This window comes from Heteronotia binoei, chromosome 13 (assembly GCF_032191835.1).
Source record: "Heteronotia binoei isolate CCM8104 ecotype False Entrance Well chromosome 13, APGP_CSIRO_Hbin_v1, whole genome shotgun sequence".
In the NCBI taxonomy this organism is placed as follows: Eukaryota; Metazoa; Chordata; class Lepidosauria; order Squamata; family Gekkonidae; genus Heteronotia; species Heteronotia binoei.
The window spans coordinates 62264885-62287198 of record NC_083235.1 but is presented as its reverse complement, the minus strand read 5'-3'; the positions used below and the strand labels follow the sequence as shown (position 1 = coordinate 62287198).

Here is a 22314-nt window from a genome sequence, read left to right as displayed (position 1 = left end):
CAGCCCCAGAGCAAGCTAGTTTATGTAGCAGTCAAATTGCTCGCTCACAACTGTAATGCCAGTAGCCCATGAAGTAGAATTTTTGCTCACAAGACTTCACAGCTTAGAGCAGGGGTGGCCAAACTTGCTTAATGTAAGAGCCACATAGAATAAACGTCAGGTGTTTGAGAATAAATGCCAGATGTTTGAGACATCAGCTTTTTAGAGGAAGGAAAGCAAACAGACTGAGGAAGGGAAGAGAGAGAGGTGGAAAGAAAGTAACTTTAACTTTAAAAGCATTATCCAAGCTGCTGGCTGGTTTGGCTTGAAGAAGGGATATGAAGAGAGAAATGCCTTCCCCAAGCCATCTGATGGGGCATTGGGAGCTTTAAGAGTAACACAATATGTGTGAAAGAGCAACATATGGCTCCTGTAGTTTAGTCACCCCTGGCTTAGAGGGTGCATTACTCAGTATGGTACAATGCCATAGAGTCCACCCTTTAAAGCAGCCATTTTCTCCAGGGAAGCTGATCTCTGCCAGCTGGAGATCAGTTGTTAAGGGAGAGATCTCCAAGCCCCACTTGAAGACTGGCAACAATAGCCCCAGAGGTAGAATGGGAAGACCAGAAATGTGACCTCCTTGCCCCTCCTCCACTCGATAACAGTAACTTCTGTCTCGGAATGAGTTGCTCAACAGGGGAGCATTCACTTGCTCCTGAAATGGGCTTTGTTTATATTCTTTTAGTATACAGAATTTTATATTTGTAACGGCTGAACTAGGGTTCCTAGAAGGACTCCTATGTAGAGACCATATTAGACCTCTTTAATGTCATCAAAGTTGGTGCCTCGTGTCCTCCATACAGGAGAATGAACGTGGAAACAGCCACGGGAAGCTGCAAGTGCAAAACATCTAGATGTTTTAAGCACCCGAAGAATATAGGGGGGGGGGGGGGGGAGGGAAGGGACGAGCAGCACAGCAACCGAAGCACCGGGGCAGAGGGTAGAACCTGCTGTGCTAGTTTTCTGTCTTCTCCAAGGGAGCTGATCTTTGCCAGCTGGAGATCTCCAGGCCCCACCTGGAGGCTGGGAACCCTACCCCTCATGTCGACCACGTCTGTTGAGTCTCTCTTAGACTGGGTGATGGAGTCTCGCCTTTATGCTCTTTTTGTGGTCCAAATTCCATAGGTACAAACTTATGGAGGGGAGGGACAGTGGCTCAGTGGTAGAGCATCTGCTTGGGAAGCAGAAGGTCCCAGGTTCAATCCCTGGCGTCTCCAAAAAGGGGTCCAGGCAAGTAGGTGAAAACCTCAGCTTGAGACCCTGGAGAGCCGCTGCCAGTCTGAGAAGACAATACTGACTTTGATGGACCGAAGGTCTGATTCAGTATAAGGCAGCTTCATATGTTCATGGGGAGGGATGGTGGCTCAGTGGTAGAGCATCTGCTTGGGAAACAGAAGGTCCCAGGTTCAATCCTCGGCATCTCCAAAAAAGGGTCTGATTCAGTATAAGGCAGCTTCATATGTTCATGGGGAGGGACGGTGGCTCAGTGGTAGAGCATCTGCTTGGGAAGCAGAAGGTCCCAGGTTCAATCCCCGGCATCTCCAAAAAAGGGTCCAGACAAATAGGTGTGAAAAAAAACTCAGCTTGAGACCCTGGAGAGCCGCTGCCAGTCTGAGTAGACAATACTGACTTTGATGGATCGAGGGTCTGATTCAGTATCAGGCAGCTTCATATGTTCATATGTTCATGCCTTGGATTGCTTTTAGGGGAGGAACAGTGGCTCAGTGGTAGAGCATCTGCTTGGGAAGCAGAAGGTCCCAGGTTCAATCCCTGGCATCTCCAAAAAAAGGGTCCAGGCAAATAGGTGTGAAAATCCTCAGCTTGAGACCCTGGAGAGCCGCCGCCAGTCTGAGAAGACAATACTGACTTTGATGGACCGAAGGTCTGACTCAGTATAAGGCAGCTTCATATGTTATGTCCAGTTTGCATCCAAAGTGGAGAAGGGGGATTTCAGCAACGAGTTGACAAAACACCAGCCTCGCGGTGAAACTGCACCGCGCAGCCCATACTGGGAACTAGTCTCGCGCCCGCCCGCCCGCCCGCTTATTTCTCCTCCGACAATTATTTACTTTAGGGAGGAAAAAAAACCCCTCTCGGTCGGGCTGGACGTGTCCCCTTTAAGGCTCGGGGCGGTTGCGCCGAGCGGCTTCATGAATGGAGGCACGTGACCCAAACATCACGTGACGCGTCCGTGAGCGGCGGCGGCGGCGGCGGCGGACCCCGGACTCTCGGTCCCTCCGTGCGTGGCGCTCTCCCCCCTCCCCGCCCCGGCCCCCCCGGCGGCACCGAGCGGAGGGTGAGCGACTGCGAGAGCGCCTGAGGCCGGGCTGCCCCTCTGGCGCTGGGGCCGGGGAAGCTAGCGCCCCCCCTGCACGGGGGAAGGAGGCAGAGAAAGAAAGAAGAGGAGGGGTGGCTGTTACGGGAGGAGGGGGGGGAGGCGCGGAGACGTTTTAGAGGGGAGTCTGCTCTGCCCCGCCTGATTTCCCCCGGTAATTTGGGGGGTTTATGTAGTTGCAATGCCTCTTTCTCTTGTCCTGTTCGTTCTGGGGAAAGCTGCTCTGCTCTTTGGATGCGCTCGGGTGGGGTGTGGGCTCGTGTTGGCGGCAGACCGGCAAGTTTCCCCCCTCTCCCTTTTTTCCCCTTAAGGTTTTCTGGCGAGCGCCTTGTGCATTAGGTGGGTCGAGGTGCGTGGCGGGCTCTATCTACCTACCTACCTATCTATCTACCTGCCTGTCTATCTTCTAATCTTTCTTTCTTTCTTTCCTGTTGACAGCTGGGTTTCCCCGTTTTGCTCGAGTGCTGGGTGTGGGTGGGCGACCTTGTTTCACGCGGCATTTCCTTCACCTCCGCGGCTCCTTATTTAGGTGATATTTGTTTTAAAGTAACAAGCCTGACAAAAGTGTGTGGGTTCCTCCCCACTTATTTTCGAGTTCTCTAAGGCAGGCGTGCCCCCCGTTTACCTGTGGAGGGCTGGTAGCTTGTCTCTGTGTGTCTCCTGAGAGGTGCAGCCATGTCTGGAAATGTTAAAGGACGGGCTGCGCTGACTCATCAGGTGTCTGGGGCAGGGAGGAAGGAAGGAAGGACCGGAGTGTATGTGGGGTAGAAGTTGGGGGTGGGGGGAGAGCGTGCTGGGTGAGGGAACCTGAGCATCCCGTTGCTTCTCCTAACACAGCGTTTGGTGTGCAGAACTTAGACACTGCTGACTCATCAGCATGAGGTCACCACTGGGTGTATGTTGCACAAAGTGAAGCGGGGGTATGCCAAGAGGCTGGGGGGTGGGGGGTCTGCTAAAAGGCCACTTTGTAAAATGATCTGTGATGGATGATTTGCTGACTCATTTTCTGACAGTGAAAAGAGGAGACAATAAGGAATGGAGTTCTCTAGAGCTTTTCTTCCTCTTTTCTGTATTTATGATCCTATTACATGTGCAACTTTGTTAAGCATATGTCACAAAGCGTATATCTATGAGCAACAAGAGAGGACAGAAGTGTGCAGGGGAATGCTTGTCAGAACTTCAGGAGAGCCTTACAAAGTTTTCCAGTGGGGGTTGGGGGGGGTTGTTTGTTTGCAGTGGGTGCATGAGCTTTGGTTGCATATTCTCCTTCTGTTTACTTGTACACCTTCTATTTTAGCTTTCTTTATGGTTAGTCTGAGCTCTGTGGAAATTGCTTGTTTTGTTCTTGTCTGCACATCTCAAGGGCTCTAGCATGCTGTCACACTGAAGGGCACAGAGATGCAGATCTATTTGGTGTGCCTTGTGAAGCTCTCTTGTTGATTTGAGCAGCGGAGCACGTATATGCAACAAGTGCAGGCTGTCCTCTGCTGAGTCCTTAGTAGGAAGTCCCCACAGCAAAGCTAGCAGGAGCGTGCTGTCATCTACAGTAAAAACTCTGAAGGGCAGCTTACCCTCCACCAGTCTGATAGCAGTTTAGCTGTCAAGAGATGAGCAGTCTAATTAGTATGACTTAGATGTTCAAAAGCTTGTCTTGTTGAAGGTTGATATGGTCTTTGTGTAATGATAGCTTTCCTAGGTCCAATATATTTTGACACTGACGCTTGCATGGACTTTTCCTTGTGATACAAAAGCAGTACAGTTGGTAGAAACTAGGAAGTCATCTTGTCTGACCCTGTGATCTGTGAAAGGTTAGGTCAAACCCTAACAGACACATATGTAGTATTCCATTCTCTGGGGTTTTGGTGTGGTTTTTTTCTTCTTTCTAGAAAAAATAATGGATCTAATAATGAAGACAAGTCAGAGCAACACGAACAGAGGCAAGGTATTTAGTAAGCATTTGGGGAGCGACGGTGGCTCAGTGGTAGAGCATCTGCTTGGGAAGCAGAAGGTCCCAGGTTCAATCCCTGGCATCTCCAAAAAAGGGTCCAGGCAAAGAGGTGTGAAAAACCTCAGCTTGAGACCCTGGAGAGCCGCTGCCAGTCTGAGAAGACGATACTGACTTTGATGGACCAAGGGTCTGATTCAGTATGAGGCAGCTTCATATGTTCATTTTTGGTTTTAAAACATTCCCCCCCCCCCCTTTTTGCAAGTAGGCGTCTTCGGATATGAGGAACAGTGTTATATCCTTCCTCTATTGGATGAGCTGTGGCCCTGGGAATTGGTTTGCTCTTAGTCTTATAGTACCAGGCAGGGGTTGTAGTTGTCTTGCTTCTCAGTCTAATGTCTTGGACTCTGCAACATGGACAGTGTATGTTCTAGTGGGTGTAGTTGATTATTGCAATAACTGACCAGACATGTGGACAATGGGAAGCTAGTTTTACGTGACATGAGGATAGCTGTAAGGATGTGTCAAGTCAATTCAGAATCTTGATTTGTCTATCCCTCTCTCCTCAGTTCTGCTGAGTAAAAGGCGTGCTCATAATAAAAGCAGTGTAGTCATACTTTGAATGTAAGCGTATTGAGGAAACTCTGCAAGGGGCCAATCATGGCTGTTTTGAGGAAGCAAGCTTATTTTGTGTGACCACTTGTTGCTGGAGACTGTACAGGATAAACAGCCGTTTTCAAATCCCTTGGCCAGGTTAAGTTCTCTTACAAAGGAATCCAATTATGTATAGAAAGACTGCTGAGACGCTAAGTGTAGGTGAGCTTTTGTAAACTGTTGAAGGTGGACAGTTTCTAGAACCTGGAGAGAGGTACAGTGTAGGACTGAAACTGCTTTACACAATACTTGCTGGAAAACCTCCTACTGCAGGCTGTCCTCCAGCTCTTCATTGTCACGTCGGTCTTCTTTCTCATTCTTTACAGCTGAGCCTCCCAGTGATGGAGCTGTCTCGAGGCTGACTTTGATGCTGGAATGGGTGACGTCACCATGTTTACGCTAGTTTGATGGCAGAGCTCTGTGAATCAAGAATGTTGAGAATGGGGCCTGTGTTGAATCATGTGCTGTGCTGTCAGTGCTGTTGTGAGCAAAGAATTGGCGGTGCTTGTGCTGAGTGCAGGACTTTTGAGTCCTAGCAAAATGTGTCGAGACTGCACTTTTTCCCTTTGCAGCCATCGCACTTGGCACTTTCCAGTGTGATCTTTCTTCGGGAAGCTGTCAAAAAGCTGAGAAATCAGCAGTCTGGGGAGTTAGACCAAGTTTGTCTCTGCCTGGATGCCAGTTCTCTCTGGTTGTCCTCTTTGCAGGCTGTTAATAAGTCCATTTTTCCGTGATCAGTAAGTCAGGACTGTAGAAGGGCCCAGTGCTATTCCAGTTTATGAATCTGGTCTTTGAGAACAAAAAGTGCAAGCTCTGTTATTGTGGTATCTCCTAGTTTCCCTCCTAAGCAGGAAAGCATACATTTTTACCTTGGAGTAACGGCTAATGAAAACAGCTACTTGTTCCTAATGAGCATGCATAGAATTGCTGTTTTTGCTGCTAATGTAGTCTTTATAACTTACCCTCGAGATAAATTAAATGCACCACATGTGTTTAAGCATATAAAGATTGTTGACCCTTCATATATTTGAGAGGGTTCAGATAACTTCATATTCTGAGATATCAGGCTTAGAGTGTTGTCCCATCTTTCATTCCTAGTAGTCTTCCCCAGTTATTTCCCAAGTGGCGAGAAGGAACAAGGAACACTGAGAGTTCCTCTAGGGCAGCATATTTTTGTACCAGGTCCTCTCTTCTTCATTGTTAACAAATAACTGTGCACTTTAAGCTTTTAACTGAGTTTGTATTAGATTCTTGTGTTAGATCCCTGTGAAGATCTTTACTGGGAAGGCTAGACACTAAACATGTATATTATCAATTTATTGCCAGCTTCCAGGTGGGGCCTGGAGATCTTCCAGAATTACAAGTGATCTCCAGACAATGGAGATTTGATCACCTGGGGAAAATACCTACGGTACTTTGGAGGGTGGACTCTATGACATCAGACCCTGCAGAGATCCCTCCCCTCACAAAACCCTGATTCCCCCCCCCCCCGGAAATCTCTAGGTATTTCCCAACCAGGAGTCAGCAACCCTAATTGTCCCCCAAAGTTGGCATGTTCCCTCTGATTTCTGTGGAACATCATATGGAATATCGCATGAGCGATGTGAAATTTAAGAGATCCTTTTTTTGTGCACTGGGTTAATGGACAAAGCTGACCATTTGGGTTATAGCTCGATTTCTTCAGAAATATTCAGATCTTTCTTGCGAGTGCAAGCAAGTGGCCAGAGACTTTCTGTAATATATTGCGGACAGAATCTACTAGAGGAGGAGGATTGAAAACAACAGTGTGGTGATTATTCTGTGAGATAATGACAGTCAGTAATTAATTTGCATTTCTGTTCCTTGTAGGCACATGGCTGCATATGTGTTTTAGGCAGAGAAAGGTCAGGGGAGATGAAAGCTAAAGGCCTTGATATTCATGTATATATCCCAGCATTTATTTAACCATTGTTACAGTATGAGAGAGAGGCCTACATCATGTTTTCTGTTTGGAGAGGATGGTGGGGCTGCTTCAGGAGTATAGCAGTGATGGTTTTTGACCACAGATTTCTAGAACAGTGACTCCCAAGACTGCTATCCATTCATGTTGTGGATCAGAGATAGCCAAACTGCAGCTTGGGAGCCACATGTGATTCTTTCACACATACTGTGTGTCTCTCTAAGCCCCCACCACCTCATTGGCCTGCTTGAAGAAGGGATTTGTCTCTTTTAAATCACTTCTCTAAGCCAAGCCCACCAGCAGCTTGGAGAATGCATTTAAAGTTAAAGTTGCTTTCTTTCCAACTCTGTCCATCTATTTGCCTGCCTGCCTGCCTGCCCTCAAACATCTGACATTATTCTATATGGCTCTAACGTTAAGCAAGTTTGGCCACCCCTGTTATAGACAGGAGAGCAAGGGTTTCATTTTAAGATCAGTAATTGGTTAGAATCTTCGTATCTGTTCTAGAGACAAAAAATAAGTTGGTGGGTCTCCTTAGTATGACAGTAGAAACCTGTAGTGCTACGGTAAGGTAAGCCTTTAATCAGTGACCACGGCCATGTCCTTTGGGCATATGCAGTTTGCTTGTCAGCGGTTTTTAGTGCTCTAGGAATAACCGAGTCGTTGCTTGCCTATTAGTGATCTTGGAAAGCGCTGAAGCCATCCCTTCTGGGGGTGCTGCTGGGGGACCGTTTCTTGGCTTTTGCTGACACTAGCTTGTCTTAATTCTCTGCTATAAATGTGAACTGATGTTTTATGCATTTAACAAACAAGAACATGGACTGTGGGGGGAGATGCATTTATTATGCCATGTAAGTGCTGATGTGCTTGGTGGGAGGTGAATGGAAAGAGATCTGCTGTCTGAAGGCACATAGAGGCTCCACTACCCCAACAGCCCAGGTCACAACAGCAGATTTTCTTCTTACCTAGGGGATAGTTTTGTTTTCTGAGTTGTTCCAGAGACGCAGCTGAAGGTAGAGTACTTACTAATGCCTATAGTGTGTAGGGTGGAAGGGAGATATTTTAAATTATGTGTGGCTCACAAAATTAAGTTCATTTGTTGCTTGGGATCCCAAATTTTCTTTAGAAGATAATTAGCCTTGCATACAGTTTGAGGCTTAGTTTTTAGGAATGGAGGTTGCTTTATTTTGGTTATGGAACAAGGGTGGGTAGTTTTGTAGTGTTCAAGTTAGCTACAGGAAATACAAGGCCTGAGAAACTTGATTATTTCTAGATACAGCATGACATTTCATTGCATAACATATTGTGAATGCCAGATTTTGTCTGGTGAATGTGTTCCTTTTTGTAATGCCACTTGCTCATTGTTGGTTCAAAACTAGGAGTGGGGAATAGTTCCAATAACATCTTGGAGATGATAGTAAATTAACAAAGATGCTCAGCAGCAAAAATGTACTTGTTATCCCAGGGAGGTAATGTTCCTTGTGAATTGTGGTATTGCAATGCAAAATGTGTCCCTTAGACTTATACAATGGATTTTGAAATTATGAAATGTGGAAGCATAACCTATTTGTTTTTTAATTAGACTTCTGATTCCTGATCCTTAAGTATAAACTTATATCTCCATGCTTATTTATGAAACCATAACTGAGAATATTGAGAACCTTAAACCAAACAGTGGCTACAGTTGGCACAGATTTCCCTAGTGATGCCACATGTTTGGGAAGTTTAAAATAATGTGACATGAATACAGTAGTAAGCTAATAGAGTGACTTTGCATAAATGTGCTTGACGTTTATAGCTCTACATTAAAAAAATTGGTAGATGGGTTTATGAATCCAATTTTTTGTTGGCTAGAGATAAAAAGGAGGTTAGAGCAAAACAGGGATAAGTGATATTCTAATTATTTGGAAACACATCCAGAAAACCTTTTGTTTCTTATTGATTATATGCTTATCTTTATGCCCCTTGCTATCATGACAGTGACAAGTGATGAAAAAAAAAATGAGATTACCTTAATTCTGATCAGGGGAACAAGTTCTCCATTCAGCAGCCAAATTCCACAGTCTGCATTATATGCTGTTGCCAAGAAATTCTCTTGGCTTCAGTGTGTGCTCCACCATTATCTCGTTTTTCTCCCCTCCCTGGTTGTTTAGCTTTCCAGATGAACAGCTGAGACAGGGAAAGTCAACCCATACACAGCAGGTTCTGTCATATGGTGGGGTTTTTTTTGTGGGGGTGGGAAGATTGAGAGACCCCCCCCCCTTCTCCCCACATCTTTCTGAAGTCTGTGTGGTTCCTGCTAGACCATATAAGTTTGGACCACAACATGGAAAGGGGCATAGGCTGTTGCTCTTTTCCTGCTGGGTTGTACTCTAAGGCGTGTTCTGTTAGCAAGGCTGCTAGTATGCTGAGTCAGCATGACTGGCTCGGCACAGCCGTACGGGACCCTGGCTGCCAGGCTATTTTTAAATATAGCTTCATTCTGCTGTGACTCCTCCCATGTTCTTAATCCTCCCCTCCTGCCCTCCCATACTATTTGCCTCTTGAGTTTTATAGGGAACTGTGGGACTGACAAGGACAGAGGTGGTCAGGAGCTCTCGTAAGTCTCTTGGTTTGGCTTATGTTGGGTAGAGCACATGGGAGCAAGTTGCAGCAGAGAGCTCGCTTTTTCTGCCAGGTTGATGGGCCATGTTAGTAGGTATCTGTGAATGAGCGCTCTAGGACTTTGAGTGTGGCGGTAACTCCTGATCTTGCATTCTGTCTCTTGCAGAATCTTGACTGTGAAGGCTTGCGTGTTATGACGACCCCCAACAAAGGAAACAAAGCCTTGAAGGTAATGGCAGAAACTGGAGCTTAGCTGTGAATGTGCATTCCCTGAGCTTCAGTGATATGTATGCTTCTTCCTATCCTTGCAGGTGAAGAGGGAGCCAGGTGAGAATGGGACCAGCTTGACAGATGAAGAGCTGGTGACCATGTCCGTGCGGGAGCTGAACCAGCATCTGCGGGGCTTGTCGAAAGAGGAGATAATCCAACTCAAGCAACGTCGGCGGACCCTGAAGAACAGAGGCTATGCTGCCAGCTGCCGTGTCAAGAGGGTAACACAGAAGGAGGAGCTGGAGAAGCAGAAGGCAGAACTTCAGCAGGAGGTGGAGAAACTGGCCTCAGAGAATGCCAGCATGAAAATGGAACTTGATGCCCTGCGCTCTAAGTATGAGGCACTTCAGAACTTCGCCCGGACCGTGGCCCGGAGCCCTGTCACTCCTGCACGGGGACCACTTGCTTCAAGCATGGGGCCCCTTGTGCCTGGCAAGGTTGCCACCACCAGTGTCATCACAATAGTGAAATCTAAAACGGACGCCCGGTCTTAGTGAAACGAGCACCGCCTGGGCTTGTGTGTGCAGGGCAGATAGGCACAAAGCTCATCCGGAATCCCCAAAGCACAACCTTCACCCAGTTGGCCCAGCCACACAGGCACATGCTGGCCTGCTTTGTCACTGCGGTCCCTTTGTTTTTAGCTTTGTTCTGGTTGATGTGACTGATGGTGATGCAACCCTTCTGTGTGAGCAGAACCCTTCCACCCAGGGTATTCTGGGAACAGAAACTGGAGGACCTCGATATCCTAGCCAAAGGGATTCTCAGCAGCATAGAGTAGATTCTTGGGGTGGAATAACCCAAAAGGGAGAGGGCAGAGGTCATAGGAAGTTAGAAGATCTGCTGTCAGTATCTTCTTATGATTTATATTCTTCCAGAGTTGTGTGTCAGCTGTCCAATCGGCTGCTTGTAAATTGCTTGGTATCAGTGACTGTTATGGGGGTAGTTTGTGTAACCATTTTTATATTGACATCTAGTTGCGCCTCTTGTGTTTAAAGATGGGATTCCTTGGGACTTCTCCTGAAAGGGGAGGGAAGCGGCAAAATGGCAATTTCGTGCTGTCTGTGCTGCAGAAAAGTGAAAGAAGACAGGAACGAGCACTGTATTAACTTGACTATCAGGCTGTACCATGGTGACTACAGGCCAGTTTTGTGCCTAATGTGTTGCACTGATCAAGACCAAAATCACTAGTTGTTTTGTGTGTTTTGAAGAGTATCAAGTGTCTCTAGTGTGATGGTTTACACAACCAGTTTATGTGGTTTAAATAGCCCATTATTTAAGAGAGAAACATTCACTTAAAGAATTATGAAATAATCTTAAGTTTGCAAACCTAACATTGGACTTGTATTTGACAGTCTCCTTTTTTCACCCGAGAGGGTGAGAATATTTGATTGTCATATTCTCGGAGGTGTTGCTAGTTTGAAAAAGAAAAAGTAAAGTTTAAACGTTTCTCACTAAGCTTTTGTGGCTCTGAGGTTGGTTTTTATAAAGAGTTATCAGACTTTTATTTATAAATGGGAGGGGGGGGGAGGCTAGTCCTGTTTGATATCTTTTTTGCAATTGTACCAAAAGTGACTTATTCTTGAACTCCTCACCTGCTTCTTTTGTGCTCCCATTGTGTTGAGTTGTCTGTGTTCTGAGGTCTTGTGTGGCGCTGTGATGTGATGGTGCCAATGGCCAACTTTGCTGTTTGGTTGTCCTGTGAGCATTATTTTGTGCTTGCTTTTCCTGGGCTGAGTGCAGAGATTTTGCTGGGCATTTTTTAATGGGCATTCTGAAGGTTCTGCCTTGTGGAACGGTTATCCAAACTGAGGGATTGGCTCCCCAGGCCAGCCTGCTCTTCTAAGGTGTTATGCAAACTGCTTGACAGACAGCACTGCATTCACTTCTGTTTCAGCTCCCAAAGTTTGCTTCCCTGATGATCCTGGATCTCTCCAAAAATCACGCTCACTGTTAACAACGAAAGTGGGGGCTGAATAGGCCACTTTACTTCTGCTTAATAAAGGTGGGAAGTGTATCCTAAGAAGCGGCGCTAACTTAGAGTTGGCCTATATACGTTGTTCCTGTTGGTACACTCAGGGTAGGATTCTTTTGCAGCTGGTACTAGTCATTTCTTTTCCCTTTCCCTCCTTTGGCATGTTTGGAAATGCTTAGGAAAGCGAGCAGGAAGTGTTATAAAGGCTAAGGAGTCTATGGTGGCCAGTGTGACCCGGAAAGGTCAGTTTTGCAGTACTGTCAACTGGATACAGAGAGTATCCCTGGAAGCCTAGTCCCTGAGTTCTGTGAAGCCTCTGTGACTGCTCCTGGCTGCCACTCAACAGCTGATTTCTTTTGATTGGGGAAGAGAAGCTGTGCCTTCTGTGTTGCTGTATAGAAGCAGTTGTTGGTCTCCTTATTGAGAGGGAACATGTTTTGCTCAATGGGCCTGTTGAGATGCACAGTTTAATCAGTTGTTGCTGCTGTTTCCTACCGGATTAAAAGTGGCTGAGCAGACAGCAACATCTGCCTCCCGGTATTCAGTCGTTGTCACCCCCTCCAGTCCTTCTCCAAACTGGATTATTTTGTTACTTGCTCCTTTGCTGTGCTTTTTGAGTTCTCCGGTTTCACCTCGTAGTTTTCTCCATCTGGATAGTTCTGCTAGGATATTAACCAGCTTCCGGATGTCTGAAGGCTGTCCCAGAGGGACAGTGGCTCAGTGGTAGAGCATCTGCTTGGGAAGCAGAAGGTCCCAGGTTCAATCCCTGGCATCTCCAAAAAAGGGTCCAGGCAAATAGGTGTGAAAAACCTCAGCTTGAGACCCTGGAGAGCCGCTGCCAGTCTGAGAAGACAATACTGGCTTTGATGGACCAAAGGTCTGATTCAGTATAAGGCAGCTTCATATGTTCATATGTTCAGAGCAAAAGGAGCCTCAGACATCCGGTTTACGGCCACCGTTGTTTTTTACTACTTAGCGATATGCACATAACCGCATAACCACACAATGTTTTACCTACGCGCATGCACGCATATGCGCGTAGTGTGCGCATGCGCATAATACTCTTATGCGCCTAGTGGTGGAGGAAATGGAAAAAAAAGAACTGCATGGTGCCATCGTGTGGACGGCAGAAGATGGTTTCACTGTGGAGTGATTTGAATTGCAGTATGGTAGTCCGATGGATAATATCTGGAACAAAGATATTCGGAACAGAACCGGGTCAGTTTAACATGGACTCAACATGCTGTGTGAACAGGGCCAGTATGTATTAATTGAAGTTGCTACAGGTGGGCATGTCAAAACTGAGGCTCTGTAAGCAAAAGAATTGTCTTCAGAACCAGCATGGTGAGTGATTGCTGGTGAGATCTCAAGTGCTGGTAGAGAAAATGTATTCAGAACCTCTCACACACATGTTCTCTGAGTGCCAGTTGAACCATGCTCGCCATCAGTCTTCTGGCTGGCAGTTGCCTAATCCTGAGCTGTAGAATCTAGATCATACCTATAAGATCTAGAAAATGTGTATGACTTCTGTTGGGCAGCAGAAAACCCAATAGCTTTTTAGAACTGTAAAAATGCCACCTTTCATGTCAACAGACTCTTTGGCCTCTTGGCTACATCATTGAGGAAAAGCTTAATACATGTGTAAAGAAGGGGTGTCAGATTCAAATGAGATGGAGAGATGAACCTTTTCTTAGCAGATGTCCAAGCACAGTATCCAGTGATTACATCAGAAGTATTTCACCTCATTTGGATGAAAAACAGTTCCTCAGAGTCCTTAATGCCCGCTCAGTGCACAAGTGTCAGAATCTGGATCCCTGGACAGGGTAATACTTAGAATGGAGGCTGGGAAGGAAAAAGGATACACTGCCAGAGTCCTCTTCTGATGTCTGCTGGCTTTCTTTGAGTGCGCATGAATGCCCCATAGAGGAATCAGTGCACTGCAGGTTTTTCTGTTGTGGGACAAGCTCTGCTCCTCCTCATCTTTACTTCTTTATTGACCTGTGCACCTGGTTCTGAATCTAGAAGAACTTTGTCCCTTCTCTCCCACCAACTCCTGTTTTGTGTAGATTTCTAGATTTTTTTAAAAAATTCAGGCACCTAGCATTGCTGTCAACTTGAAACATTTATTCTCGGTGCTGTTTAAAAACAAAACAAATTGAACATGCTCTTCTAGGTGGTTAGCGGTGGTGGGGAGACAATGATTTGTGATCGTTCCAAGGGCCAGTCATTTAGCAGTCTGTACATGTGGATTCTGCTGAAAATAGAATTAGTTACTCTAGAGCTCCGTTTAGTTTGGAGGTTAGTACAAAAAAGAGGTGTGAAAGCAGATCCACTGTGAGCTCCCAGCTCAAGATATGTCTGTCTGTACTCATAATCCTCTGCTATGAATTCTTACTATTGCACGCTGCTTGAAATGATAGGCTGAGGCTCCTTTCACTTGCTTGATTTCCTTGTAAACATCCCAGCTAGTCTTTTGCTATTCCTTGATAGTCTGGGGGTACTTCTGTGATGCTGTCTGAACTATGAACTGCAAATGTGCCAAGAGCAACCTGGAAATAAGCTGCAAAGAAAGGGAAAGGAATGGGCAAGGAATTCTGGTGTGGACACAAGCTTCCAGGGCTGAAGATTCTTCCAGAATTCACAATCCCTGCTTAACTTATTGTACATTTAAAAGGAACAAGTAAGGGGTCTATTTGGTGCTGGGGCTTACACTAGCAGCTCTTGGCAAGCCCAAAACCTTCCTCAGCAAAGACCAATAGGTTTCTGATTCTGAAAATGATTGAGCTTTGTGGAGTATATTAGTGATGCTGTGGGCAATGTTGGAGAAGGGAACGCAAAAATTCTGAGAAGACCTGAGGCTGATGATAGTTCTGGTTTGAAAGCTTTAGAAACAAGTGTTGGTCCATCTGAAGTTACGTCCAGAGCTTTCCTACCTTCCACTATTTCTTATCCCTCTGCCTTCATCCGCACATTCCTCTTCATCCCTAAGCTGTGCATACATTCTTCCCTCCATCACCCTCCACCTTCTAGTCCTTGCCAAAGAAATCCAAATTCTGTGAAAACCAAACAGATGTAATCTGAGTAAGCAATATTTATGCACACTTGTGAGTCTTGTAAAACACAATAGCACATAACCTGGGCTTTCCAATCACCCAATCGAGAAGGAAGGTATGGACACTAAAATTAAATTATAGGTCTCCTGATCCATGAGTTGCACAAAGGGGAGTTATGTCACCTGAACCATTGGGCTCACAGATGGCAATTCTGTTCTTGCTGTCTGACCACAAGAACCTGCCTGTTTCAGTCTTCTACTTCTCTGTACTGTGTTTGCTTACAGCCCCAGGGAAAGCGGTATAATGATGGTTGTGATAGTTTCTTACTTTGGTATTTGAAATGCAGCTTCTGTATCAATGTGCTTTGTAGGGCTCCCTTTCTAGGATATAAATATCACTTCAGCAAAATGAACAGTTCTGAAATCCATGTTGGCTCTCTTGAAACTAACGTTGTCATGGCCATATCATTCTAAACACATTTTAAGTGCTCCCTGGAGTTGGCTGGGCTTCCATTGCTGCTTCCTTTTAATGAGTTGTTTACTTCCCTGTTAGATTTCGTATAATATTAGAGGTCTCCCTATTGCAAATCTCCCCTTTAGAATTGTACTTCTTGCCGCTTTCAAAAGTATGAAGCTGTCTGCAGTCAAGTTTCTTGCAGGAAGGTACATGTTCATTAACCTTGTAGTGTGTATCTGGCATGTTTAGCTGTGGAACGTTGAAGGGGTTGAAATTTAAATGGGGAATCTTCCTGTGCCCTGGGACCCTTTGCACCTTCCATCTTCCCCCACCCGTTTCCAGTTGTATTGGCTTCTGGTATTCCTGGGCTCATCCCGTGTTCTTCCTGCTCCAGGTGTCTCTCAAGCCCTCGCCCTCGGTTTCTCTCTCTGCTATATAGCGTTGGAGTGTGATAGTTCTTGTTTTCAAGGTGCTTGTTTCTTTTGTTTGGTTTTCCTGCTGTGAAGAGTGTTGTGATTTTATTTCTCCTCTCCTTATGGGGCATTTTGTTTGATGCAACAGGTGAGGGACCTTTTCTTTCAGCCTGGCTGCAGAGCAAACCTGTGAAGTATAATTCCGCCCACATGTGGCTGACTTGTGCCGGGGGTGGGGGGGTAGGTTGGGGGCTTGTTTATGTTGTGATGAACTGTGTAGAAGTGATCTCTAGGATTATAAAATAATTACTGCTTCTCCTCCAAAAAAAGCAACAGGAACACTGCAGGCTAGGAGTTAGGCTACTTGACATTTGGACACAGAGACTGTTCAGTTAGTGTTTGGGGTACGCAGTCTGGGATGCGTGTGTGCGCACATGCGCAAATAAGATACTGCATTTCTGGTATTCCTTGTTTTTGTGTCCTTTGTGTATTTGGCACACTTCAGAGAAGTCGCAGGGTGGCATCTCTTTGTACCACCTACAAACAAAACCAGCACCTCTGTATAGTGATGGTGGTTTACACCATGTCTGAATTGTATGTAAGCGCTAGCGGTATGTTGCTTTCCCTCCCACTGCAAGATGGAAGAATTTATTGACAGATGCCTTCTCACATTTGCCTGATATCTCAAGCCTGTCTTTCTCAGTAAGAACAAATGCTATTTCACAGGAATATTCCTTTCCTGTTTGGTAATATAGCTGCTTCCTCTGATAAAGCAAAGAGGGACTAGGGCTATAAACACAGTATCGCTCCTCCTTGTGTAGAGAGACCAGGAGAAGATCTTATAGCAATCTAGCTGTGAACTTTTGACAAGTTCTTCCAAATAGGGAAGATGAATTTTCTCCACGCCCTTCCCCAATTAGCTGATGTATATGACCTTTTGATGCTTGTGGCTGTTACCTGTGTGAGTGAGAGGAATTGTGCAGCTATTGAATGAGTAGTCTCTTCATTCCCAAAGAAGGTAAGTTACCTCCTGGCTTGGGTAAGAGTGTGAAACCAAGCTTCCTCACCCTTACCTGCTGCTCGCTCTGAGCTTATTACACCCTTTGCCAAACCGGAATGTTATAGAGAAACAAGAGAGATGATATTCAGAGCACTTCATGAAATAGACCGAGGGCCTATATCCTGCTGCAAGGTATTGAGAATGTGGTCCTTACAAGATGTTGATGATAAATTCACTGCTGCTTTCAAATGTTTCTTAAAAGGGGAAGACAAAATATTTTGATTTAAAAGACTCTCTGAAGCTAATAAAACTGGAGATGAATTCTATGTACCAGGGATGTAATAGCATATTGTCAAGTCCTGGAGCTCTGTTGTGCAACAGTGGAGCTCAACTAATTAATCAGTATTTATTGCTAAATTATTGTCCGTTGAAAATCTGTAGATATCTGATAACTGTTGGGGAATTTGTTGACACAGCCCCAGTGGAGGTGTTGTTAATTTATTTATGTATATAGTGTATGTTTGTTGATATGAAACATTCTTTATTTTGTATATGACCAATAAACATCTTTAAAGAGGCTGATCCCTATCCTGTTACTGACCAGCTTTGGGCTGGCAGCTTTGTTTTCCCACGCTGATTGAAGTTCTTCGGATTTGACTATTGGCATGCAGTAAAGGGCAACTTTCTTTCCTGTTGTGAAAAAACAAAATGGCTTCCTGTTCTGAGTGCTGGGAGCTTCCCAGATGATCTGTTTTAGCACAATATATATAATACTGCTTTTGTCATAGTTCAGAGACACCTGGGGTGGGAAGAACAATATGTAAACTAGAAACCAATACAATTGGAAATGGGTGGGGGAAGTTCAGATGAACGAACTTCTGTAGTGGGATCTCCCCTTACCACTAAAAGTGCTAGATATTGTATTTAACAAGTATAAAGGAAGAATTACATAGCATATCTGTTGGCATTCTGCCTGTTATGTGAAATGTGGTGGAGCATTACTAGGAGGAAAGAGTTATATGCTAGATGCCCACAAAAGAGTTTGTTGATCTCATTGACACAGAGGTATTTAGTGGGCTATCCAACTTGGATAAAGCGTCCCTAAAGGTTCATATGCTCATTAGTTAATCTTAAATTGACATATCTGAAATAACTTTTCTTTGGTGTCTATGGCTAACAATCCTAAGCTGTGGGACTTATTTTTAAGTAAATGTGCACAGCATGGGGTTGTAAGTATCTTGTCCCATACTTCTGGAGTTGAGATTAATACTCTCAAATTTGCATTAGAAACTACAGACACTACCTTGTTTGCAGATGCTGGTAAAATGAAGTATCCTGGAGCTACGAAGACTGTCAGAAAAGCGCGTCCGTCTATCCTAATTTTTTTTAAATAATTAAGGTAATCCAGGTAATCTTGAATTTTTGAAAATGTACATTGAAAAGGAAGTACACAACAGCTGAACACATTAAGCATATGCTGTCCAAGTTCCATATTTCTGCTTCATAATTTCTTGTTCTGCATACACATATATTCATGTTCTTTGTTCTAGAAGCGATTTTGGCCTGAATAAATTCTGAGGTAACAAGACTGACTTCTGAGTGGTTAAGACATGTGGCCAACTCACCACTCAAATACGCACACTTTTAAAGCACTAATTAGCAATGTAAAAAGACCATTTCCCCCCCCCCCTAATTTAATAAAAAATCCATACAAGTGTAATGAATTAAAGAACATTAAAATAATCCTGGTGCAGCAGTCCAAAACTTTGTATGGTCCAGCATTTGTCTCCAACAGTAGCCAGAAAGTTGCTTCCAAGAATCCTTGAAGCAGCCCTTCCTTGCTTTGCTGCATCCCCCACCCCATTCTAAGAACAGCTAATAAAATTGTTTGATTCATGGGTAGAAGCTTAAACTATGAAAATGCAATTTGATCCTAGACACTTTCAATTCTGACCTCTGCAAGCAGCGGTGACTTTGCCTTTAATTTTCATCTGTTGGGGAATGTCTGCAAGCAGAGCACTGACTTAGTAGATTTCCTGTTCAGAAGGTTTTGATTGCTTTTACAAGCCCAAATCCTTACCTTTAACTTGAAAGTTGGGAGAATTAAAGTTTAACTCCACAGAGCAGTGTGGGGTTTGTGGGAAGGCGAGGGACTGTTCTAATGGATGCAGGCATCCTGATACCTGCAGTTCAGGAAAGAAGCAATAAGGATGATCACCTTCACAAAAATAAGCACAGGTTAAGATTAGAGTCCAGTGCCACCTTTAAGTTCAATAAAGTTTTATTCAAGGTGTAACTCAAAGTATGGGCTTTTGTATGCAACCTTACAACAAAAGCTCATACCTTGAATAAAACTTCGTTGGGCTAAAGGTGTCACTGAGCTCTTACATTTTCCTACTGCTTCAGACCAACATGGCTACCCACCTGGATCTACACAGGTTAAAATGTTCTTAGAAGAAGAAGAAGAAGAAGAAGAAGAAGATATTGGATTTATATCCCGCCCTCCACTCCAAAGAGTCTCAGAGCGGCTCACAATCTCCTTTACCTTCCTCCCCCACAACAGACACCCTGTGAGGTGGGTGGGGCTGGAGAGGGCTCTCACAGCAGCTGCCCTTTCAAGGACAACCTCTGCCAGAGCTATGGCTGACCCAATGCCATTCCAGCAGCTGCAAGTGGAGGAGTAGGGAATCAAACCCGGTTCTCCCAGATAAGAGTCCACGCACTTAACCACTACACCAAACTGGCTCCCCTTAGTATAGTATAACAACTTCCTGTGTTCCAGTCCTTTCTTTTTTATCTACAGCTATCATTTGTATTCTTGTGGTTGAAACATCAGTGGTTGAAAGCAAACTGGCTGCAGTTTTCCTCTGTAAAACTTCATAGCAATTTGTTTTGCTAGAGCTGGCTTTATGTAAATTCATTTGAGGACCCAACACCTCACGGTGCAACAAACGTTAGACAACATGTGGTACATCGGCTGAGTACTCTTCTAGTCTTGCTAAGCTGCTCCTGCTCCCTGGCTGATGGACCTCACAAGTCAGCATTGTTCGTGACTTTTTTACAGCCATCCTACAGAGGGTGGGGAGTTGAGTGGTGTCACTCTTCCTTTTGCTCTCTCTATTCTGAAGCCATTACATATACTTTGTATTGGAAGCCACAGTGGAAGCAGGCACTATGGTGCAGCCAGAAGTTCTGGAATCATATCTTCCCTCCCAGGAGTCAAAAGTTGAATGGCAATGAGAAAGGCGCTCTAGTATTTATTCCCTCTCAGAGTTGCAGGCAGCTGGAAATCGTAACTGGAACCACTGGCTGGGCTGCTAGAGACCTGCAAGCAATGGAGGCCATGATGGCTGGCAGGAGCTTGACTTGCTCGGAACAGAAAGTGGCTGTGCATGCTGAGTTCCTCTACCAAGAAGAAGAGCGAGAACAACACAGACAGGTAGGGAAGGGGCGGTTCTGCTGGCTGTTCTTGCACACAGCACAGGTCCCCTATCCTCTTATTCTGTTGTTTGATGCCAGGTGTCCCAAATCCTGTACAAGCTGGTGGCTGAGTGGAGCCCTGACAAGACCTTACTTTTGTCTGGATGTCAGGAGATTGTGCACAACCTGGAGCTCCCAAGAAGGTCATCTTCCAAAGCATGTAATTCTCTGGATGGTCCAAAACTTCTGGTCAAGTCTTTTTGATGTTCCAGATGCTGTGCAGCTGCCAAGGTGACAGAAATGGGAATGCCCTTGTTCCGGGGCCGTTGGTGCACAAACCAGGAGCTGCAAATGGCACTGGAGGAACTGCAGGTGCCACCTGGCTTGCTATTGCTGCAGGATCTCTGTTCATATAAACAGGGACCGCAGGGGGCTACAGACACCATCTGGCTTGAAGGGGGTGGCTGCACGGGTTCTAGTGCTGTCGTCTCCATGCTACTGTTTTATGGGACCCTGGAGCAGTAAGGTTGGACCCCTGTAGTAACCCCATAAACTCTGGTGCTGTGGGACTATGTGCCTGAGCGAGTTTTGGGAGAACATACATGTTCTGCTCCTGGTCATAGTTCATCACTCACTGAGAAAGGTCCTGTTTCCCCATCTCCTCTAGTTTAGGCCTGAGTTGGGATCCCAGAGCTCATTCTGTAGGGCTGTAGGCAGAGCAGCTTTTTCCAGTGCCTCCACTTCCCTTAAAAGTTGTTTCCAACCTTGCTTTACTATCTTCCTTTTCTGCCCCTAGCATGGCCCAGTTAGGTGACTTTGGCCTCCATTCTGGCCTCCATCTGATCAACTTCAGCATTCATTCTGACCGTCTCCCTCCTCACAGTCGTCTCAGCCAACTCTAGTCTCTTGGCTGCTGAAGCGGGGCTGGCCCTAACCCTTGCTTCCAACGTAATAATGGCTGACCCAGACCTATGAGTGGTTGCTGCAGGAAGATGCCTTGGAAAAGTGACGATGATAGGATGCCTTCGATGAATGGCGGCTGCAGGAAGATCCCTTTGGCGAGCGATGGGAAACACTCCATGAAGACACCACAGAAGACGCTCTTGAAGACTTGTTCTTCCCCAAGATTATCCGTTGCAGGCTGTAAAGCTGCATGCCGTGTAGTGGTTGGGTTGAGGCATCTCGATTGCTCATCCCAGATGCGGTGGTCCAGATCTTTGCAAGCGCCGTCATAGAGTGTGTATCACTCCTTGTTCCCCTCCTGAAGGTGCTGTTCCTCTGCCACTACCTCAGGAATATTTAGCTGGTCTAAGAGGGAGACAATATGGCTCTCCTGCAGTGCCCACTTCCTGAAGTAGTTTATTAGGTGCATCCACAAGTTGTACATTTTCTTCACATCAGTCATTCTGACAGCTGCACTGATGCCCGACTGTAACTTGCCCCAAGCTCTTTCATGCTGCCCATACAACCCACCCACCCCCCGCTCAACAATCAGATGTTTTCACACAGGGGAAGTAAGCTTCCTTTCTTGGCTTTGTGACCAAAGCATGTGCTCTGTGACCATTCCAGCTGCTGCATCACGAGGCAGCAACTGCTATCTGCTCAATTTTATCAGGTACACTGTGGTCTAGTTCTTGAAAAATCCCCCATGATTCACTACTTGCGTCAAGATAGTGGTCTAAAAGGTCTAAAAACAGCTCTCGTGCCCTGGGCTGTAATCCTGGAGATTCCGGGAGACTGCACTGGAGATTCTGGGAGACTTCCACTAGAGCAGGCGTGGCCAAACTTGCTCAATGTACAAGCCACATAGAATAAATACCAGATGTCTGAGAGCTGCGAGACATGAACATAAGATGGTTTGAGAGCCGCAAGACAGGAAGGGGGGGAGGGAGGAAGGCAAATATATGCAGAGGGAGAGGTAGAAAGAAAGCAACTTTAACTTTAAATGTATTCCCCAAGCTGCCAGCTGGCTTGTCTTGGACACGTGATTTAAAGAGACAAATGCTTTCTCTGCACTAGTGGCCTTGCAAATTCACCCTGCTTGCAAGTATTCACTTGACCACTAGAGGGGCCTTGCAATATCTTCCCTTTTTTAACTTTTGGAAGGGTTTAAAATTTACTTGGAGGTGTTCTAAGGGCTCTTTAACAGATGATGCGCTTAGTGAAAAGGAGGGAGAGGCTGTTCACATGAGTTCCCCATTTTGTGCTGACGTG

General features: G+C 45.5%; 1 protein-coding gene across 2 annotated transcripts; it reads left to right on the top strand.

Moving 5' to 3' along the window:
• The first annotated feature begins 2246 nt into the window (after positions 1 to 2246).
• MAFG (MAF bZIP transcription factor G) lies at positions 2247 to 11241 on the top strand. Of its 2 annotated transcripts, none has more exons than XM_060252728.1 (3): positions 2247 to 2335; positions 9683 to 9745; positions 9828 to 11241. In XM_060252728.1, the coding sequence occupies exons 2-3, from the start codon at positions 9710 to 9712 to the stop codon at positions 10278 to 10280; spliced, it is 489 nt and encodes a 162-aa protein (XP_060108711.1). In that variant the 5' UTR covers positions 2247 to 2335; positions 9683 to 9709; the 3' UTR covers positions 10281 to 11241. The 2 variants fall into 2 exon arrangements, with proteins under 2 accessions (XP_060108711.1, XP_060108712.1); XM_060252729.1 differs by having other exon boundaries at positions 2247 to 2343; positions 9692 to 9745.
• Positions 11242 to 22314: the final 11073 nt, after the last annotated feature.

Coding starts and splice junctions, on each gene's coding strand:
- MAFG (XM_060252728.1), top strand. CDS start 9,710: ATGACGACCCCCAACAAAGGAAACAAAGCCTTGAAG. Junction 9,746..9,827: donor AAGGAAACAAAGCCTTGAAG/GTAATGGCAGAA, acceptor CTATCCTTGCAG/GTGAAGAGGGAGCCAGGTGA.